This window comes from Lissotriton vulgaris, chromosome 7, assembly GCF_964263255.1.
Source record: "Lissotriton vulgaris chromosome 7, aLisVul1.2, whole genome shotgun sequence".
NCBI lineage: Eukaryota > Metazoa > Chordata > Amphibia > Caudata > Salamandridae > Lissotriton > Lissotriton vulgaris.
The window spans coordinates 1610622305-1610644654 of record NC_141695.1 but is presented as its reverse complement, the minus strand read 5'-3'; the positions used below and the strand labels follow the sequence as shown (position 1 = coordinate 1610644654).

At 42.0% G+C, this 22350-nt stretch overlaps 1 protein-coding gene across 1 annotated transcript in view; it reads right to left on the bottom strand.

Moving 5' to 3' along the window:
* Nucleotides 1-1651: 1651 nt before the first annotated feature.
* Nucleotides 1652-22350, bottom strand: part of LOC147706092 (E3 ubiquitin-protein ligase RNF182-like) — a 36487-nt gene continuing 15788 nt past the window's right edge. Inside the window, exon 2 of the mRNA XM_086929027.1 lies at nt 1652-3399. Within this exon, the coding sequence (XP_086785153.1) occupies nt 2590-3333 (744 nt within the window). The 5' untranslated portion in view covers nt 3334-3399 and the 3' untranslated portion in view covers nt 1652-2589. The remainder of the gene's footprint in view (nt 3400-22350) is intronic.

Below are 22350 nucleotides of genomic sequence, written 5' to 3'. Positions count from 1 at the left end.
AAAAGCGATAAGATTGGCTTGGATAGCGGATATTAGTCATTTTAATGTTTATTGAACTAAAAAATAACTTTTGTTGTGCTCCTCTCCAAATTGCACAAATAGCGCCACCATGTGGAAGACTGTCATAAGTGCTGTTAAATTAAATGCAGGTGCTGAGCACTGGAAACCACTGGTTCAAATTAAGCAATGCAAGGAGGACTCTCGGTGGCACAGTTATGGTACTGCGGTAGGGCATGGAGAGAATTAAACGTTCTTAACTGGACAGACACATTGTCACATTAATCATTTACAATGAATACAGGCTAACACCCAAGAGGAATAGCCCTCTCAGACAGCTTGGCACAAGACATGACACCACAAAATGAACTCCGTTCTGTTTTTACTTTAATAGCATTTTAATAGTTGGCTCATCAACAATATACAGACAAGGAATTGGTGCTTTTCTCCATCCCAACACCTATCTTGTGCCTTATAGTTGCCCACCCTAGTGGAGAAAGGTCACATACTTGTCCTTTTCACAAAGGCTTGGTTAGTGTCAACACTGTTTTAAATTCTCAGCACTTTTCGTGCTAGAGTGTCAGACAAGCCAACACAGTTCTTCTCCGGGAGCCTCCTCCTAAAGTAATATTCACAGTGGTTCTGGCTGGGGCATGGTGAATGCACAAATACAACGGAAACATGGCTTCAAGATAAGGAAAATGACGTTCCAGTTCTATGACCATGTGGATCAGTGGGGCTCCCTGGAAATGTTGCTATCTGCATATTCTCCCAAAGATTTCCCAATAAAGTGGATTCTTAAAGTGCATAAGTCCTAAAATAGTAATAACAAAAATATAGATCTACTTTAATTACTAAAGTGAAAGTCGTGGCACTAGTCTTACCCTAACCGTAGCCCATTCCTCAACCAATGGATGGCCATACCATTGTTTCCTTGAATGTTTGTTTGAAATATACACTGTACATCCCTTACTTCTTCACCTGTCCAACAATTGGATCATTCTTTAAACCTCAGAAATATGATGATGAACACTTGTACCAGGTCCAAGCCAAGACTCGAGCCCTGACCGGATTTACCCGAGTCCGGACTAATCTTAAACCAAGTCTTGACAAAGCATTGGACCCCACTGTGGATTGTTAGCAGGATAGCAGTGATGTACATTCCAGTTCAAAGTGTGCATGTCAGTTTGGTCACCTGTCTTGTGATAGCCAGTCCAACATGCACAAGTTTTGGTTCTCCAACCCTAGTTGTGTTGGACAGCTGGATGGTGAGCTGGCACAGGCCCCCTGTCTGGATGAGCTGTGAGCCAGCCCACGCCAACGAATCCTGGAGCTTCTGTCATGCTGGTTATTATTATCAGAAGCATGAGAGCAGCATCTGGATTGGTTAGGGAAGTTGGCTCTGGGATGCATAAATCCATGGACAGGATAAGAACACAGAGAACCGGAGGACAAGCACCCAGTGGGGAAGTAAACATTTAATTTTAATTCTGACACATTTTAGAATTAGACCCACTGACCCGCACTGTGAGAAACTCACATTCCTATAGCCTCAACTCTAGATATCTCCGTTGTGGCACATCAAAACACTGTTTATAATGAGTCTCGATTGAGAGCTCTGGTGCTGACCCTACTTGAATTGCTAATTTCTCACAGTGCCTGTCAGTGGATCAAAATATTGACTTCCTGCGCCACCATTTTTAAATGTCACCAGCCACCTCTGATGATGTCCCTCTCCTGCAGGACGGCCATTGCTAAGGTGAAGCAGCCATGTTGTGGCCTTGGTACCTTTTACGTTCATTTGTAGATGACTGACTTAGAAAGTCCAGCTGTGACTCAAGGTGTCTCTCTCCTGCAGGATGTGGTGAGCCACATTAATATGGTCTCACCCTGGCCTAGATGACTAGCTCCTTCAAGGCAAGGAAGCATTAGACTGTCAAGGACTAGTTACAGAAATAAGTCACATAGCTGAGGTCTCTTCTTGGCCTGGATGCTAGCCTTTTCAAACCACAATCTCTAACAGAAAAGGTCTAATTCTAACTTATTTACTCCCGCCTTTAAAGTATGGGGAATTATGTAAAGGTGGCTTCACTCTAACCCACTGTGCTCATCTTATGCAGGGTGAGGGGGTCACATAGGGAAAGCCTCACTGTGGCCGGTTTATGATGTGCCTATAGTGTTGGGTAAGTCATATAATTAAGATTCCAAAATTGCACAAGGTGTCCTTTTCCTGCTGGGTTGGGTAGTGAAGTAGAAACAGTATCAGTCTGGTTCACAGTATCCTTTGGAAGGATGACTTTGTAACACAGTGAGGGTATCACTCTGAACCACAGTACTACTCGCTTGCAGGATGAGGGGAGTAACCAAGGAAAGTTTCACCCTGGCCTTAGTGCCCCTCCTCTGCAGAATTGAGGAGTCACATAAAGGTGGTTTCCCTCTGGCCAATGGTCTTCCTGCTCTTCAAGAAAGGATGAGTCAGGCAAGGAAAGTCTCACTTGGCTACACATTTTCCCTCCCCTGCAGGATGTGGCAGTTGTATTGGGAAAGCCTCACTCTGGGTCATTGCATTTCTCTACCGCCAGCAATGTTTAATCATGTAGGGAAGGCTTCCATGATCTCATGACACAGACACTGGCAGAAGCCATAGAATATGCACAACAGAAGGGTGGATGGCACCAGGCTGACCAGCACAATGCCCATCGTGAGCTGCTTGATCATGAGAAGGTAGATGCCCAGAGGCAGTGAGCTGAAGTAGATGAGGCAGAGGATGCCAATGACAAAGCGTGGAAAAGTCCTCCAGGTGCAGGAGCGGCATTTCTGGGCCGGACAGTGACAGGGCAATGAGTCTAGGCTCGGGGCACGGTACATGCGCATGATATCAAGCACCCCCAGGCTCTCGGCTGAGGAGCCCCCCTCTGGCACCTCCATGATGGTGATCACAAGGCAGTCCGATGAGCTGTGTGACTGCTCAGTGAAGGGCTCCAAGTCCCCAGGGCTCAGAATCACCTCTGGAGACACAGACGCTCCTCGTTTCCGCACACGGTCATGGTAAGAGAGTACCGTGAGGATTTTGCAGTCATCTTGTAGGAACTGGACATCCTCATCCGGGACGCAGGTCTCCTGGCGGCAGAAGGGGCAGCTGACGATGTTGGGGGATGAATCCCCAATGTCGGCCATCTTCTTGAGGCATTTTGCACATACCCGGTGCTGGCAGTTGAGGAGCTTGGGCTTGCGCTGCCGGGTGTCGTAGCGGTGGTAGCAAATCTTGCATTCCAGCTCCTGGGGATTGTAGACCAGCAGCTGAGAGCTTTCTGGTTCCGCAGACGTTTGGCTCATTGCTTCTCCTTCACAAAATGGAGGTCGAAAATTGTCCGGCAAAGAGGCTCAGATAACAGGAGCTTCCTAAAGGAGATGAGGGAGGTGGAGATTTGGAAAAAGGCGAAGGGAGAAATAGAGAGAAAAATAATGAAAGAGGGAGCCAGGGCGAAAGAACAAATAGAGGCCGATGAGGTGGTTGTGAAGAATGATAAGTAACCATTTCATGAGGACATTGAGGAGCCGGAGTAATGGAAAGGAGAGAAAAGGACAGGGGACAAAAGGACAGGGGACAAAAGGAAATGGACGTGTAGGACATGGGAAGGGAGGAGGCAAGTGAGAGTAGTTGATAGAGAGGTAAGTAAAGTGACAAGGCGACAGAAAATCAGATGTGTGGTGAAAAAAAGGGTACCAAGAGAGAGAATGGGAAAAAGTTCAGGAATGGAATTTTTGAAGGGAACAGAGGCGTGAGAGAAAACAGCAGTGGGAGCCCGGTTGAATCGATATAGGTAAATAGAGAGGATTTAGTAAGGAAGGGACAAGAATGGAGTACCAGAAGAGGAAAATGAGAAGTAATCCACATTAAATGAGTAAAAGAGATGTGAGAGATGGAAAGAGAGAGTAAAAAAGAGAGTTGGTGAATCCAGAATAGAGAGTGATCATGGGACAGGATGGGAGGAGACAAAGAGAGGTAAAACTGTTTATTACAACATAGCACACTTAAACACATTCATTGCTTGACTACAGCTTCCATCACAGAACAAGTCAAAAACAGAGATTCTAGTGTCAAGTCTGCTATATATAAAGGAGATATTTGACATCATTGCAGAATGATACTCTTACTCAAGCATAAAAAGTAGAAAGTTGCCTCATCATTACTGTCAGAATATTCACATTTATCTAATTGTTCATCCAGTGCCTCCCAAACATGATTTTGTGATGTTAGTAAAACTAATGTAGAACTTATGGCACCCCAAATCGACTCCCGAAACCCTTTACTCCAAGACACAAGAGGGCTGAGTAACCAAAGCAATTATGAGTTGAGGGAGTAGTACTGTAGGAGTACTCTTTTATGGTTAGGTATGGTAATAAGACCTTTGCTTACATTAAAAAAACAAGACCATTACTGTTTGATTCCGTGAAAAAAAAAAAAAAAAAAATATATATATATATATATATATATATATATATATATATATTTTTTTTTTTTTCACTAAGAAAACACAAATATTAAAGTGATGTTATAGTTAGGTAACACATTCCATATACAACAGAATATTTTAATCTAAACAAAAGCACTGAAATTCACCATTTATAGTTAATTGAAGTTATTCTAACTCACTCCATCAAGTAACTATCACATGAACCCCCCACTGTGCACAGTTACGTCAGAAATGATATCATTTCATATGTCATATGGGATGCTATCAATGTTGTCATTGAACATTTATTTATTTATTTGAAAGGTTTTATATAGCGCTGGCTAGACCCAGAAGTATCAGAGCGCTTTACATGAGCAGGCAACAAAAACATTAATTCAGAGCAAGGAGAACGGCAGTCATGTGAGAGCATCTCTCTATTTCTAAGGATTGTGGCTGATTCACAAGTAAAAGTGAATATAGAAATAGAATGGAGGTAAAATACTCAAGGCAGATGGACGTGAAACAACAGGGAGAACACAAATTGAGGAAGAGGAGGGCAGGGGAACAGGGCAGGGGGGGAGGGAGGCAATGAGAATGTCCTCAGACAGCTAGCAGAGCATACGTTGGAGCTGCTAGGATAGGAGCGGGGCAGGGGAGAGCAAGGCAGGGGAGAGCAAGGCAGGGGTACAAGGAAAGGAAGAGTACAAAAAGGGAAAGCGAAAGGTCGAACAGGTTAGCGGAAAGGTAATCAATACACAGTAGACAGTTCACCAGGCAGGAGGAGACATTATAGACTCCAGTACTTGTTGAGTAGGTGACATTTTAGGTCTTTTTTTAAAGCTGAGGTGGGAGGGGTTGCAGCGCAGGTCCCTCTGGAGGGCATTCCAGATGCTCAGAGCATTTCCAGAGAAGGAGCGAGTTAAGGTGGAATTCATTTTTAGTAACGGAGGACAAGGAGAAGTGCTGTGGAGCTTCTCATAAGTCTGGAGCAGCCAGCTATTTTGAGTGTGTCTGTTAGGTATGATGGAGATTGTGAGTGGAGAGCTTTGTGTGTGATGCAGGCAGTCTTATAAAAGCATATACCTTCAATAGGCAGCCAATTTAGGGATTTGAGGGCAGGTATGATGTGGTCTAATCTTTTACAGACAGTAAAGAGCCTGGCTTCTAGGTTGATCACAGATCTGAGAGGGACAAGGTGGATTTTTGGGGTTCCTGTGAGGATGACATTGCTGTAGTCAAATTTTGACAGTACTAATGACTGTACTACACATTTCAAGTCGTCTTGGGGGATGAAAGGTTTAATTTTTTTGAGGTGTCTGAGAGAGAAAAGGGCTCCTTTGGGCGAGTTATTAATATGGTCCTTCAGTGCCAAATTTTTGTCCAGAGTGAATTTTAGGGATTTCGCTGAGTTGGATAAGGTGAGCGGACAGCTGAGGTCAGAGATCCAGCCTTGGATGGGGAGCTGGTTACTTTTAGGAGAGAAAAGAATCATTTCCATTTTGTTAGGGTTCAATTTAAGATGGTTAGAGTAGAACCAAGATTGTATTTTGCTCAGGGCATTGTTTAAATGTAGTACATCCGTATGAGATTTTATCTTATAGTAGAGTTGGGTGTCCTCAGAATACAGGTGATAGTTGATACCGGATTGTTTCAGAATGAGAGTAAGGGGGTCCGTAAAGAGGTTGAAAAGAGAGGGGGGAGATAATTGAGCCCTGGTGGACACCTAGGGGGACAGCAGTGGGATTGGCGAGGCATGAGTTGATTTTAATTTGTTGTGTTCTGTGTTGGAGGTATGAAGTGAACCATTTCAGAACCTATTTACTTAGGCCCATGCAAGCTTTCAGTGATTCCAGTAAGGAAGAAGGATTGACTGTATCGAAAGCTGCAGAGAGGTCGAGGAGGACAAGAAGGCAGGCCTCTCCATTGCCCAGAGAGCGGTGAATATCATCAGCAATGTTCAGCATGGCGGTTTCTGTGCTACAGCCTTTCGTGAAACCAGATTGGAAGGAATGAAGTAATTTGAACTTGCCTACGTGGTTGTCTAATTGGAGTAGGACACAGTTCTCTAGGGTTTTGGCAAGAAGGGGGAGGTTGGGGATAGGTCGGAGGTTGTTAAGATCGTTAGGATCAGCATTTAGATTTTTTGAGAATGGGTGTGATTTGCCCGAGTTGGAGGGAGTCTGGGACACAGCCAGTGCCAAAGGAGGTGTTAATGATATTTGTCCAGGGTGGGGTAATGATGTGGTTATGGTTATGTACTAGGTTGGAAGGTAGATGATCTCTGGTGTGCAAGGTCACCTTCAATTTGGTAGTGATATTAAAGACATCCAGCTCAGTCACAGGCTAGAAATTAGACCAGGAGGTGTTATTTTTCAGAATTACGTTGGGGAGGAAGTCACCAGAGATAGTTGGAGTGGGTAGGTGAGTGGGAGTATTAGGCGGGAGGAATGGGACGGAGAAAGGAGGCACTTCTGTAGTGGGTTGGGGGTAGTGCAGGGCCAGCCTTTGGGGGGAAAAATGGATCAGTTTTAGCAATTTTTTCAGAGAAGAAATTTGCAATTACCTTGCATCTTTCGGTTGAGGCTGTCGGCACTGGGGTGGCAGATGAAGTTTGTTTTATGACAATTTTAAAGAGTTCTCTGGCCCTGTTTTGGCACGATCTAGTTGGGCACGAAAGAAGGATGCTTTTTCATTAAAAATTTGCTTTTTATAAGTTGATCTTGCAGATCTGAGGAGGGCAAGATGGGAGGGTGAGGGGTGTTGTCTCCATGTTCTTTCTGCTAGTCTAAGTTGCTTCTTTCATTATTGTGACCGGGGTTGAACTAGGAATTAGATTGGATTCTTCCTTGTTGTTTTAGTTTGAGTGGAGCAACTTGATCCAGGACATCACTAATGGCCTTTTTGAAATGATCGGTGTACTCATTAGCGTTATGGGAGAGAGGGAGGAATTGAAGTTGGGTTTGGAGTTTGGACTCCAGTTCACTAGGGGGGATTTGTTTGATGTTTCATGTTACTATCTTGGGTTTGTTATTAAGTGTCATGGGTGATATAGTATGTGAGTGTATAAGCTGTGCATGGCAAGGGTTCTAGTTAGGTTATGGTGTAAGTGACATTTTCACCTAAAATTATCATCACTTTAACCTTTGCTTTTTTTCAGTGAGTTTTTAAAGGTTTTTTAATATAAAGGCAGCTATTATTACTAAACCTAAACATAAAGTCACTTTAATCTTAGTTTTGTTCCAGTTAATTTCTGTAGTTTGTGTAACGTAATAGATTATTACCATACCTTGTAATATGAGCCACATACCATGCACACCCTTTGTCCATGTGTGGAAGGGGGTGGGAGCAAGCTCTGCCACCAAGCCAGGCCCTGCACCCAAACCCCCCATGAGAAGGGGTACATGGCATGTGATTGGCCACAAGGCCTGGCTGTGGAGACCCAAACTCTAATGAAGAGTAACACCAACAGCACTTTTTTATTCACAATGCTGTAAATCTGTGTTTTCACAGCAAGTTTACATGGGGGCCCCCACTGGGCAACAGAGTGGATCTACAGAGCCACAGAATTGCAAAACATAAAAAGTAATTGTAATTTGGCCTGTGGGTGTTCCCTCTGGGACCCACTCTCAAGGCCCAATTAGTCAGGATACTCCTTTCCTGCCCCCCTTATGATTTTTTGGGTATTTCCTCGGATCTGTGGATGAAGTCCTCGAGTCCTAAAATAGTGGCTACTTTTTTTTTTCTTCAGGTTGTGGCCAGCCAATCAGATCGCATAGTTTGGGCTTGTGGATCCATTATCCTCCGCAGCATGAAATACACATACATTTTAATCCTTTATTTAAAAAAAGTACAAAAAGGATTTACACCAAATCACAAAAAGCACACTTTCTGGTTATATAGATCAATCTTTCTGCCAAAGGAGGTGCAATTCCTTTAAGCTGTTTTTTTCCCAAATCGCTGTTCAATTTAAATTGCATGGAGAAAATGCGGTTTGGGACCAGCCCTTCTTATCAGCCCCTGCATGACAGATTGCCTCAAAGATTTCAAGAAAGCAGTTGAGGTAGATGAGACTTATTTTTTGGAGGGAAATTTGTGAAGATGCAAAAATCTGCACGAAGGTTAATAGCAAATCAAAAATCCACAAAATCCATTTCCTCTGGCAACACGGTCCTAAGTATAACTATTTGGTGACAGCAAACCCTTGGATGTATATATATATATATATATATATATATATATATATATATATATATATATGTGTTACCACTCGATACCGGTAATCCAGGGCTCTAGCAGCGCGGCGGTCCCTTCCAAAAAACCAGCGTTTTTTGTAAATATGGCAGCAAGCTTCCTGTAAACCTTCCAGGTTCAGAAAGGGTCGGGACACTCCGGGATGCTTCAAATTTGTTTATTTAGCAACAACGGTTACAAAAGCCGACGCGTTTCGCCGTAAGGCTTGGTCACGGTGAAGTTTGCACTTGATACTCCCCTTTTTCATACACCCAGTGATAACAATAGACATAGGACTGGCAAGGTGAAGCAACCAGATATTTGCTGCCATCTTGTAGTGGCTAATGCATTACGCTATTGTACACAAATAATAAATTACATTGTTCCAGTGTTGATGCATACTGAAATGTTGGTAGACATGGTAGCCTACTGTTTGTCTAATAACTATTTTTTCTTTGATGAGCAACTGTATGTACAGCTACAAGGGACGGCAATGGGCACTTGCTTCGCCCCAAGTTATGCCAACCTCTTCATGGGGTGGTGGGAGGAGCAAGTGTCCTTTTGCTTTGAAGAGTTCAATGATCACATTGTCCTATGGACAAGGTTTATTGATGATATTTTCGTCATTTGGCGAGGGGAACGCAAAAGCGCAACTGAGTTCATTTGATCGCTAAATACTAATGATTTGAATTTTGAACTAACTTCTCAAATAAGCACAGAGTCCATAATATTTCTGGATGTTGAAGTACAGGTGCAAGATGATCATCTAAAAGCCAGACTTCATAGAAAGGCGACGGCGGGGAACAGCTTGCTGAGTGCAGCAAGCTCACACCCTTATAGCCTTGTTCAAAGTATCCCTTACGGAGAACTAATTTGTGCTAATAGAAACAGCAGCACTGAGGAAGAATTTGCCAAAGAAAAGATGGTCATGTGTGAGAGATTCAGACAGAGAGGGTATGCCCAAAAGATAATCAAGAGAGCTGTAAATAAGGTAGATGAGCTGGATAGAACAGCGCTCTTAAACCCCAAAAATAGAGTTGACAAGAATAATAACCAAACCAGGATCATTACAAAGTACTCCAGTCAAGCCTTTCAGGTACGCAAAATTCTAAAGGAAAACTGGCATATATTAAAAACCGATGCTATTTTGGACAAATGCCTACATGAAACCCCACAAATAACATTCAGAAGGGGTCTGTCACTAAAAGACGAATTGTGTCGCAACCAGACAATGAAGTCTACCAATGAACGAGGTAGGGCATCGTCAGGGTTTTCATGCTGTATGCACTGCAAAGCATGTGCATACAGCAAAAATTGTTCTAAAATCAAAGTACCTAACAGTGAGAGGGAATTTGAGATTAGAGCAAACTTTGACTGTAATACAGAGATGTGTGTATACTGTTTAATCTGTCCTTGCAATAAACTATACATTGGTAGTACCAAGAAAAAGGCAAAAATTGAGGGTCTTGGAACACAAGCGAGCAATCAGGAACAACAATGAACTGTATCCGGTAGCTCGGCATTTCAAGAGTTTTCATAACCAAAATGACAAACTGCTAGCATTTGTTGTTCTGGATGCAATCAAACCTCAATTAAGGGGAGGTGACAGAGAACATCAGTTAAGAGTGTTAGAGTCTAAATTTATCATAGACTTCGAAACTCTAATACCGGTAGGCCTGAACTCCAGTGAGGAATTGGCAGTCCATCTCGGATAATTGTATTATAAAACAATCAGTGGCTAAATTTATGAGACTCCTTGTATATAAATTGATGAGCATGCATTGTTTTTAATTGTACATACATTCACGTATTTTTAATTCTTTTGCAATTGTATGTGAGCACTTTTTCTTTTTTCTTTTTATTAGGACTGTGCAGTTTCTATGATGGCTATGAATTGATTACAACCGTCAGTCAAGATTGCGTATTAACTGTGAAAAAACATTTTTGTTTAGTACTCTTTGGATTCGATATGACATGCCCACTGGGGCAGGATCTCGAGTACAACTACAGACAGTTGAGAACATGAACTTGCATTACGCCCACTTGGGCAACACTGGAACAATGTAATTTATTATTTGTGTACAATAGCGTAATGCATTAGCCACTACAAGATGGCGGCAAATTTCTGGTTGCTTCACCTTGCCAGTCCTATGTCTATTGTTATCACTGGGTGTATGTAAAGGGGAGTATCAAGTGCAAACTTCACCGTGACCAAGCCTTACGGCGAAACGCGTCAGCTTTTGTAACCGTTGTTGCTAAATAAACAAATTGGAAGCATCCTGGAGTGACCCGACCCTTTCTGAACCTGGAAGCCTTTTGGCGAAACGCGTCTGTTGTGGGGGTAGGGGCTTTGATTAAATACTTTTGAAATCAACGGTATGGTGTGCTGGTCTTTTGTCTAGCCAGACTGGAGTGGACTGTTTCGAGAATATATATATATATATATATATATATATATATATATATATATATATATATATATATATATATATATATATATATATACCGTCGCTTGCAGCAAAGAGAGCCTCCACTTCAGGTAGTTTTTCAAACACGATTTAATGCAAGCTGACGCGTTTCAACCATCAAGGTCTTTGTCAGAGCAATCCAAACACTTCCTACTGTGCACTACTGCCTTGAGAAAACATCGCATACGCCCAGGTGTGAAAATATGATATATATATATTAATATATATATATATATATATATATATATATATATATATTTATATACACCCCAACTCCTTCGTACACAAAGGATGACGACAGAGTGTGTGGATTGTCTCAGTGTATTTATGTCTAACTGGCATGGAAATGCATTGCGGCTGAACATAGCCTTGATCGCCGAAGTCTAGGCGCCATTTGCAACACATTATTCTTTTGCATCTGTGCATGACGTGCAATAACCATAAGTGAAAGCCGACTTCGCAACCTCCTTCAAAACACACATTGATTTACATTTGTATTTCTTCTAACTAGTTGATAAACATAGTTAGTAAAGTCGTTAGTAGAAGTATGTTAAGGAATTAACCATACTACAGTACAAATTAATGTCACCAGTAATTAAAATTATGTAAAATCATATATTACCATACATGTTAAAATATATTTGTCAAACATGTATTTTTTAAGAGCAGACAGCTGAAAACCGAGTCAGCATTGACTGATTTCTTTCTTTTATGAATATATAGCTATATATATATAAATCCTAATAAAAAAGAGTTACCCCATGTGGAAGGAGCCGCACAAGGTAAGTATTAATCATCTTTTAATCACAGAGGGGGCAGGCAGAGACAAACATGGAAGTCATCAGTAGTATCACCAGACGCGTTTCGGGTCGTCGTGTCCGTTGATCATTGGCAGCTGAACATGAAATGCAGGATTGGTGCATTTTGCAGGGTAAAATAACCTTAAAACACACCACGATTTATAAAATGGTATGGTATAACCAAAACATGATTTACATTGTGTCTAAAATGTGTTAACACCCTTCATACGGGTTCTCGTTTGTGTTCCTGAAAAACAGGCTTTCACTACAATGTATTTCAATAGGGACTATGTCCTGGAGTTCTGTAATGGTTGTCACCCCATATTGTTAATGTTGTGGGCAGCCAACCAAGGGGTGCCCCTTTGGGATCACTCTACACATGCCCCTGGGGGTTGGGGAGAGCTTACCCTACCCCCTTATATATATTTTAATTATTTTTCAGGACCATGCCCAAGACCTGGAGTCCAGCAATACCTGCTTCAATTAATGGTCAGCCAATTAGGATTGATTAATCCCTTTTAAATTGACCAATCACAACATATCTGACACTAGTGGTCCACATATCACTATCTGTTCTGGTGGTAATGCCTTCTTGCAAAATGAGCAGATTTTAAACACTAGTATCTTGAAAACTACGGAACAGATTTACACCAAATTATGAAAAGCATGCTTTCTGAGTAAAGTTCTACGTTTCTGACAAATTTGGTGCAATTCCATTCCACCCTTTTTTTATATTGTAAATCAATCTTTTTTAGGGAATTAAAATGCGAAATTACCATTTTGTGACCCCCACTTTTTCTTGACCCTTGCTTTATGGATCCATGTGAACCTGTCATGAAGGAGCCAAAGTGTATTAAACTTTTTTGGGAAATGTGTCATGTAGATCAATCACATGGATGGAAAAAAGTAAAGGTTAAATTAGCACTATAGTTAGCTGGTGAAATGAGTTAAAATCTAATGTTTAAAAACAAAAAACTACTGAACTTTGCCAGTCATTGCTCAGTGTGCGAAGTATAACCTGTTCCCCACTATGCACTATGTATGATCTCACATATTACATCACGTATAACATGTCAAAATTCCATCATTGATGACATCTCAAATGATATCATAGAAGGCATCACCGATGATATCACTACTGACAAGCTAGCTATAACTAGACCCAATTTTCTATAACCATTGTAGCGATAATGGGCATAATCACTTGCAATGTGCAGGACATGGATCTGAGAAGTCACCCAAACTTAGTAGATATTATTATCTATTTTTAGAGGTATTCAGGTGCATAAAAAATGAAATGGCTCTGTAGACATTACTGCGGGAGCAAGCATAGGTAGCTGCCCTCTACAAGAGGGAACAATGCCGGCTCCCCCAGTATGTGGAGAGTCAGCTGGGGCCACGGGGGCCATGGGGGCCATGGGGTTCCCTCCGCTGGGCCCAACTTGTAGTTTGTCTTTTGAGATATCATCAGTGATGTCATTAGTGATGTCACTGACCATGTCATCAGTGATGTATTATGTGTGGTCATAAGCCGTGCATTGTGGGGATAAAAGTTATAGTTGGCTCCGGTAACTATAAATGCTGAATTTCACTGGTTTTGTACAAGTGAAATCTGACGCTAACTTTACCGTCCCTGTAACCTTTGTTTATTTTCAGTGAATTGATATGGGCTTTTTTTAATCTGTATCCTAACTTTAATGTCCCTGTAAGCTTCGTTTTTTTTTAACCCTTTATTTGACAATTATAATAATACAATAGCAAGTTCACAACCACTAGGGCCGGCCGTCGCCGATACAGACAAATGCATAAGATAGTACAGTTACACAGCGCTGCAGCCGGCAACCCGGGGGTCTTGCGGCGAAAGCTTCATTTTTTTAAGTGAATTTCTAAGTTTTTAAAAATTCTATTTCCTAACTATAACATCCCTGTAACTTTTGTTCGACAGAGAAATTCATCAGAGTTCTTCTGCCCACTAGAATAGTATATTAATAATGTGACTATTCTTGTGTGGGCCAAAAAAAGACTATAGTAATCTTGTCTCAATACATTGAGTCTTGTTGATACATTCCAATCCGTACTCGGTTATATTTATGTCTTCATTGAGTACCACATAATGAAGGCATTAAAAATGTCCAGATTCTAAATGACTTTAGTATTCTTGTCTCATCCCAAATAGTTAACAAAGTACCTCAGCACTCGTGGAATCATTTCACGGATCTATTCATACCTGATTAATAAATTCTACATACAAACGATAAAGCTTCTTAATATTGTGATGAACAAAGATTATCAAGTTGCCGCACACCATCTAAAGTGCCATAAAAACTAAAGAAAATGTACAATACCACATGAAATATAGTAAGAATAATAAAACAAGAGTAAAATAAACATTTAAATCACAATGCATGAAATTATCAGTCTAGTCAATTACAGATGTACATGAAGTTCTTCTTCATAATTCATACCCAAGGGTACAAGGCAGTTCCCTTCTATTAAGTTTCATGACTTCAGGCGTTTCAGCAGTGGCAGCTGCTCCTGGGAAGCAGTAGTGGGAGAGGGAGGGTTTTAGAAAAAAAAATCAATTACCCGCCGGCTGGCCGGCTGCTGCCTCTCCTCCATCCTCTCTGTCCTCTTCCTTCCGTGGAAGCTGGAAGCAGGAAGCTCCCTGGCTCCGCTAAGCCAATCACAACGCTGTAATGCCGCGTTGTGATTGGTCTGAGTGCCCTCGATGCTCAGACAGGGACTGGGAGCCTGGGCATATTCTCCACCCTGTCTGTATAATACACCCAGTGGAGAACATTCAAAGTGCGCATGACTGTTTGGCCGGCCCAAGACTGCCGGTCAAATAGTCATGCCTACTTAGAGAGTGCCACCACTCCTACCCGCTGCTCTACCCAGCCCAGCCCCACCCCGCAAAACTGCCTCCACGGAAAAATAAAACTATATTGTGTTGTCATTTTATGTCTCATTTTTTGCTGTACTGAATGGCAGTGGTGCGACGCTCCTCAGCCTGAGCGGAGGAGACATCCCTGCGTTTCAATACGAGACTTCTGCCTTCCCTTTGACTTTTTGGCAATACTATCATTTCCAAAATGACTCAATAGTAGAAAATCCCTATTGTGGTTTTCTTTGAACTGTTTAGCAGTACTATAATTCATATCTTCATTAGTGATGGCTCTATTCTATTCTAATATCTTCCTTTTCATTGTGAAAGTAGGGATCCATATGTATAGCTTCTCAAAGGGGCACTTGATAGCATACACTACATATTCAGTCTTGCATTAATGGGTTTTTAATCTTTTATTTCCAGCCAGAGTTGCCTATGTCATATTCAAAGACATATTTGTTAAATGTACAGGCTTTGCAATGTGACGCAGTGCAGCAACCAAAGTTGCTGCACTCCCTTACGTGAAAGAGAGAGCAGAGCATGGACATATCTACTAAGACAGTGGTTCCCAAATTGTGGTCCCAGTGGGCCATGATACATTACCAGGGGGTCCGCAGGCAGCAGTTTAGTAAGCACTGCAAACTTCCTTGTATAATCAGCAGTTTCTGGGCAACAATAAAAGGATCTAGATAACTCCAGTGATTAATATACTTGCTGGAGAGAGATGGGATTCTTGTCCAGTGGCAGCTTTTTCTCATCTAAGGTAGCTCAGAGGGTTAATATGCTTGGTGGAAAGAACTTGTACCATGCATTACAATTTCTTTTACTTTATGTGCATAGCTCAGTGGGTTACTGCTTTTGTCAGATTCTGTTGTTTCCGTGTGGTTCATAAGTTGCAATTGTAATCTAGCACAGTGAGCTATGAACTACCATCAAAGAGCTGAATGCAAACTTCATGGCACTAGTTAGTAAGTTATGTTTTTTCCCAGTCTTTCATTATCCTGATGCTGCTAAAAAAGTTTTTTTTTGCCAAGAAATTGACAATTATTAGCAAAGTAAACCCTAACCACCCTAACCACTGTGTTAGGTTCTGAATCCTGAGTTTGTGCTTCTCCAGACCAAGTACTCTTAAAAAATGCCTACCAGTATGGATGACGTGTCAATCCTACACCTCGTAGTCCCCTTTGCCTTATGTAACATTTTCCATAAACTGATTTACACACATATTATTCATTGTCTCTGTATGTGTGTGCTGAAAAGTGCTCTGACACCCTACACAGATATGTGGAGTGCTATAAAACAAATTAAATACATGTGACAGAGGGCTAAAGAGAGATAAGAGGCACTTTTGGAGGGTGACAGTGAGGAAATCATTGAAGAGCCCCAACAAAGATTGTTGTATCCTGGTGCACAGTAATGTCTTCACTTACTATGCTTTAAAAGCTAATACAATGCAATATGTAATGACAAATGTGTTGTAGAATACACAATTGTTTCCTAATTTTCTTTGGGGGAAAATTAACCCAAAGACCCCTTTATAGTGGTTAAGCTCACTTGCTGCACTTTGTGTGCAACATATGGGGACTGGTCTGACAACATTTGCCGGGGCTGCTTTGGGTTTCAAGTCTGGCCCTAGCAGGAGCAGGAGCCATGTCTCATGAAATAAAGCCAAACATTGAAAAGTTAGCTGGGGAGATGCAGCACCAACCTTCCCATTAAAGGTTTTCAATTTTTGCACATGTTGTTCAATATCAAATATTAAAATCTTTAGTAATAGTATTTGTTTGGTGTGCACTTGTTTGTGTATTTTTTGCGAATTGCTGTTTTAATGTTTGAAATGTATATAGTACAAATTGCTTAGGGGTCCCCGACTTTCAGTTGTGACTCAATGGGGATCCGCAGGAGTCAACAGTTTGGGAATCACTGTACTAAGGCATGGCGCTGTTACTATATCCCCCTCTGCTGGTATACTTTTGGCTGCCTTGTGCCACGCACACACCTTTGCACCATCATGCAATGTTGTATGCTTGAAATCGATCAAAGGTTTTGTACTAGAAGGGTTCTTTTCCAGTGTAAAATTCTAAGCTTAGTCATAAATTAACATGTTTCCAAGTTTGAATGTATTCTGTTCAGAACAGCACAGATTTAGAGCTGGAAACGTTACGAGAAAAAACTTTTCTCCAAAGTTTTGCCTGCCTCAAGGATATTTAATTTTTTTATGCAAATCCCTGTCTACCAATGTTAGTAAGTAGGGTTTTGTATCAAACTTCATGGGTGGTTACATGGAACTGCCCACATACCATCCATGGAACGCCCCCTAGATACAAAGTAGTGCAAAGTAGCGCACAGAACTACTTTGTGTTTCTTTAGGGCTACTTTCCAGGGAAAAACAAGCATTACAAGCCATACTTTGTGTTACTTTAGGAATACTTTGCAACACAAAACAATTTTTGTGCTGCTGCACCGCGTTAGTAAAGCAGGGTCACAGTTATGCCTGAGACGACATGATGAAGGGTGTAGGAATCTGGCTCTGTATATACTATACCAAAGTAAGGTATAGTGTGCACAGAGTCCACTGGAACGCTAAAGATAGACGAAGGTAAAAGTAGATAATACCTTACTCTCTATTTGTTGAAGTGTGCATGAGCAGTAAGGCTTTATCAGAGGGTAGTGGTAAGCATTTATTCTACACATTCAGGCAGGAAACTATGTGACACACTCAAAGACTGAAATCAGACCAATTTGTTTGTATAAAAATATGATTTAGTTTATATTTTATTTTCTAGAACCAAGCCAGGCCTGGTACAGGTAAGTATAATAACACTTTGCAGGAATAATGCAGTTAAATATATTTGAATGGAGTTGAATGCAGAAGGATTGGTTACAGGTAAGTCATTTGGTTGTAAGCAGTTTAAATTATATTTCAGATTACTTTGTACATTACTTTTTAGATTACTTTTTAAGTTACTTTCTCTACTCAGTGTAATATGCCTAGATATTGTATTGTATTGTATTGTAATTGCATTTATATAGTGCTTACTACCCCTGATGAGGCGTCAAAGCGCTTTTTCGACAAGTAACATGCTACTCCAGGACCCATAGAGGATTAGTGTTGAATTAGTATAGTGAAACATGCAAGTACGTTTTAAGTGGTGGATAGGTTAGTCAGTTATTTGGATTTGGAATGATAGCAGAAGGATAGAGGAGGACAAAGGTTTGTATTTATATAGCGCTTATTGGCGCACGCTATTCAGGAAGCCTACAAAGGATTAGTGGTGAATTAATAAGGTGAAATATAAAGTAATTTCAGTGGTGGATATTAGTCAGTTACTTGGAGTGATAAGGATAGCGGAGGCATAAAAGGGGAAGAAAGATTTGCATTCATAGTGCACTTGTTACACCTGATGGGTGTTGAAGCCCTTTTCTGGCGAGTAGCACGCCACTCTGGAACCCATAAAGGATTACTGTTGAAAATTAGTATAGTAAAAAATATGAAGTAATTTGAGTAGTGGATATGTTATTCAGTTATTTGGGTAGTATATTAGTATAGTTTAATATGGAATTTGAGGAGTGAACATGTTAGTATGTTAATTTCGATTGAAAAGGATAGTGGAGGGATAGAAGAGTGATGGATTTTTTTTAGGTCTTAGCTGTAGGAGGAGGCTTAGAAAGGTTTGTTTTAGGGGATCGGTATAGTAAAAGAGGTGTCAGATGATGCAAGGAGGGGTAGAGTAGGAGAGAGTCTAGAAAGGGTTATTTTGGCAATCACAGTAGTGGTATGGGGTTTGGGATGAATGAGAGAATGGATGTAGAGGATATATTGATAGATGTAAAAGGATGAGAAATAGGGTAGTGCATTGGAAGGAGTATTAGAAGAATTTTGAGATGAGTCAGAAGGTTTGGCTAGAAGATCTTAGATATATTGAGCGAAGTATAGCCTGAGAAATAGGGTAATGCATTGGAAATGCTAAATTAGAAGAAAGTGATAAATATATAGATCCATAATTACATTGAAAGTACATAGATACATAAAGGAGGTAAGTATATGTAGATTAAAGATATTGATAGAGGCCCAATGTTATCCAATGGGGGTTAGGGGGCCTCCAGTTAGTGGCTGTTCACGAGCAGGCCACAAGGTTGTGGGAACAAAGTTCCTGGACTTAAGCTCAGGACAAAGGGGGGTCTGAGTTAGCACACAAGGTGCACCCACAGCGGCACAGGGGCGGCCAGGAGCAGGGTGCTGATTTGGCATCAGGTGCCAGTGTTTTCAAAGTGGATTGTCGATTTTGGATTTTGGCTGCAGGCTCGGTCTAGGAAGTCTTCTGGGTGGAATCAACAGCTAGGCAGATAAGTTGGAGGGCTCAGGGACTTAGGTGCATCTCAGGTTCTCTTCTCCAGGGTGCAGGGCGGCTGGATGCGGGGGTGTCTTTTGAGGTCGGATTTCACCTTACTGGGCCTCTCGCGGTTGGGGGTGGTCTCCGTGCAGAGGCTGCAGTCAAAATGGGGGAATCCTGGAGGGGTCAACCCACAGTGGACTCGAACTCTGGAGCACTGGGGGACCTTGCTGGGACCGGTGGGCCACTCTGATTCAGCCCATAGGAGTTGGTTTTCTTTGTCCTCAGGAGGCTCAGAGTCTTTCTCGGCTGTTTCTTTTTAACAGAGCTGATGTTCACAGGAGATCTGGTCTTTGTGGAAGGCAGTTAGTCCTCCCAGGGGTTCTGGAGGTCGCTAGCTGCAGGACAAGGTGACCTTTGGCACAGGATCTCTGGAAACTGCAGACGGGCATGTAGGCCAGTGACCAAGTCAGTTGTTTTCTGCAGTCTCCTCTGCTGGGTGTCTTCTTTCATCCTTCTTCTCCGTAGGTTTCAGGAATCTCTCTTCTTGGTTCAAGGCTGTCCCTTAAATACTGTATTTAGGGGGTTTAAGGGGTTTCGAGGTCAGTAGCCAATGTGCTACAGACCTTAGGGTGACTACACCCTTGGTGTGCTCACCCCACGTGGGGGAATGGGAACAATCCCTAATCCTGATTAGAGAGTGCCTGCCATCTGCAAGATGGTGGGCACTGATGAGTGGGCTTCACCTCGCCTCCCCCACCTAAGGGATGGGTTTGGCAGAGGTGGGCACACCTTCTGGGCTGTGCTAACTTTTCTCACCTGTCTTACTGCCGAAAAGGAGGGGAGACAGGAAGGGGGCCTGCTCCTGATAGCAAGAGAGGCTGTGGGTCACGTTACAAAGGCAGCAAGGCCTTTGAAGCTACCCTTCCACAGATGGCTTTTCCTGACCTGGGGGAGGCGTGAACACCTCCACCCAGGAAAGGCTTTGTTTCTGGGCTCAGGGAGCCATAGCTCCTACCCCCAGGGGTCTAGAAACATATCTCATGGTGGCAGGCTAGTGTGTACAAGTCAGGGAACCCACCAGAGGCTGGTCATTTTTCAGGGGCCATTCTGATGCTGTGGAGTTCGTAATAACAAACTCCCAGACCATATACACGTTATGACTTTACTGCACTTACAATGTCTTAGAATGGACTTTGACACTGTAGGGGTACAGCGCTCCTGCATCTGTACCTTCATCAGTGGTATAGTGCAACCAGCTAGAGGGGTGTCCTACCTGTACTATAGGCCATGGAAATGTGTGCCATGTCGACTCGTCACTTTTCTACGCATGTGTGTCTGTGTGTGTGTGTGTGTGTGTGTGTGTGTGTGTGTGTGTGTGTGTACACGCCCCAATCGGGTGTACAAATGTATAGTTTTGGCACAGGCCCTGGGAATCTGATTGGCAGGGACCCAGGTCACATCAAGTCAAAGTGCATCAGAAATCTGGCAAAAGGTGGAGGGTTACTGCAACAGAAACCAAACTTCATACAAAGGGCTACTGCAAGGTGGGCTCCTTCCCTACTTCTCTTGTGGTCTCAGTTCATTGAACCTGTTTTAAGCTATCCGCGCCCCTTCAAAGTACGGCAGGTGGAAGAGAAAAGGAAGATCTACTATCAATTTCACTGCTGCTGATATAAATAAAAAATATATGTATCTTACTGTTTATCTTCTTACATTTTGGTTGCAGTGCAAACATGAGTGGCACCTGCTTAAATTTAATTAAGATTATAGATTTGAGATGTACAGTTATTTTACTTCAGCCCATGCAGATGTTATTCAGCAATTACTGTATTTACAAAATGTGTCGAATTAAAAGTAGTAAGATGAATTTAAAAGTAAAAAGCACTGGAGTAAAACAATGAGAGCTGTGCTGTGATGGGGGGGCAATGACGTCACACCTGGAATTCCCAAGAGTAATAAAATGAAGGCATCAGCGTCCGAACTTGAGCTAGGATTGCTACATTTATTCATGGGAGATGTTTTAAAGGAGCACTCAGCTGACACTGCAGGGTTACCACATGTCCGGATTCCAGCTCATCTGATTCCTGCGCACCAACACAAGCGATCTCCAGCTCTACACCAAGACGGGCAGCCTGATGACACTTACCCACAAACAACGGGGAGTTAATCCACCCGGCAGGGATTTGCCAGAGGACTCACCCTAGGAAAGACTAGGTTAGAGAGCGCTTATTAGATGTACATAAATACACAGTACTTATATGCCTGCATATATACACTGTCTTAGCACAATAGTGGAAATGTTTATTATTTTCACTATTCTTGTGATGCTTGTTACACTAATCTGTTTAAATCTACTCTTATCTCAGTGCACTTCTTTTATGCAAGAATCACAGCGCTACAAGAAATATTGTAAAGTCTTACTGAGTATTTCTTTGGGTATACACGAGAATCCAAATGAAAGGGTTCTAGGTCTGTTACCCGGATTTCCTTGGCGGATCAGAGTGGTCATGTTCAGAGGTTGCACACATTTGTTACCCTGTACGGTTAGGGATGCGGTTGGTGCACTGTGAGCTAGCAGGATTATAGACCAACATCTCTTGGGGGGGGGGGGGGGGGGGGAAGGATTCAGACTTGTACCATCCCAACATTTATGTTGTCCAACAAACGCACAATTCTACCACACTTGGTACAAGCTGTACAACATGGCATGAGCACTTCTTAGTAAATGTGATATGGGAGGGAAACAGGCCTTTCAGATACAATCAATAACAGGGAGCCTGCCTACTGTCCCAGAGAAACAGAGTTATTAAAACATTAATTAGGCATTTACAAAGATAATTTATTAATCTTAAACGCAAAATGTATATTTTTACCACATTCTGAATCAGTAAATAGTGCTAGTGCGAAGTTACCACTAATGTAAGTCATAGAATCTCAGTCACTATGTCAGTACTAAAAAAGCAAGCGATAGTAATCCAGTCACCATCACCAATACAGAGCACACCTGAATATCTCAGTTACGATTTGTGCTGGTCCTGCAATATATACCTCTGTAATGCATTCAGCACTGTTTCCCCTGAACCACATAGGAATAAAAAATAAATTGCTTACATTCATGTTCATCATCAATGGTAGTACCACCAGGGCACACCAATGCAATGGCCAAAGTTGCCA